The 870-nt window shown below is 41.1% G+C and overlaps 1 protein-coding gene across 1 annotated transcript in view; it reads right to left on the minus strand.

The window, feature by feature from the left end:
* Positions 1–4: 4 nt before the first annotated feature.
* Positions 5–870, minus strand: part of LOC108757506 (multidrug resistance-associated protein 4-like) — a gene marked incomplete at its 3' end in the record, with an annotated part of 10,439 nt that continues 9,573 nt past the window's right edge. The window contains 2 exon segments of the mRNA XM_018501946.1: positions 5–75; positions 347–722. Coding sequence (XP_018357448.1) covers positions 5–75; positions 347–722 — 447 coding nt within the window.

Consider the following 870-nt stretch of genomic DNA (forward strand, 5'->3'; position numbering starts at 1 on the left):
TTGCCTTCCTGCGGCCATTCGGACTTGGGCTTTTTACCAGGAGCACTTTCGAGAGGAGGCTCGCTGTCCACTTTGCTGGAAAAAGATTGAAACAGAAAATATATTAACTGTTATTTTATTGTGTCACATTTTGAGAGAGATTGCTGCACGGACTTTTTCTAAGTCCCCTACGCCACACTATTATTTTATATGTACTACCCTTCATAAAATAAGTTTAAATTGATGTATGACCTAGAATTTCATGTTTTTTTCAAAATATCCATGTATAGTTCGATCCGGGTGTATAAAGATAACCACGCGGCGTGGAGTAATAAATATCAAAGATATTAAAAAATTAGTTAAGTACTTGTATTCAAGGATGCGCTCCACCGAAGTCATTTGGTTCTCCAATTCTGCGCTCTGACGCATGCCCCACTGGAACATGCCGGTGAGACCGATACTCTGCGTGATCGCCAGGCCTACAAATCCGCCATCCATTGAACCTTGACTGTAGTTGTCTAGCACGAGAAAGCTCAGCGTGACCAACGTGATGTACAGTACACAGAAAACATCCAGCCAAAAACCGAAGGCGCGCGAGGTCGAGATAAAGATATACCATGCGGACGAATGAATATCCTGATAATTATCAAATTCCTTTGTGAGAATCGCTTCCGCCCCAAACGCGCGAATCGTCGACAACCCTTGAAGTGTCGCGCTTAGGTGAGCAAACACCGGCGAACGTGCTAAGAGAAATTAGAAATTTCATTTAGTTTACCCGAAGAATTACAATTTATTTTAAATTCCATGAGAGTAATGATTTGGTTTCTATCTGTGATGGAATTTATTTTAGTCTATCGAAGATACTGTGTCGACTATCAAAAGATGAGTTTG

Source organism: Trachymyrmex cornetzi, unplaced genomic scaffold, assembly GCF_001594075.2.
Source record: "Trachymyrmex cornetzi isolate Tcor2-1 unplaced genomic scaffold, Tcor1.1 scaffold1455, whole genome shotgun sequence".
NCBI classification, from domain to species: Eukaryota; Metazoa; Arthropoda; class Insecta; order Hymenoptera; family Formicidae; genus Trachymyrmex; species Trachymyrmex cornetzi.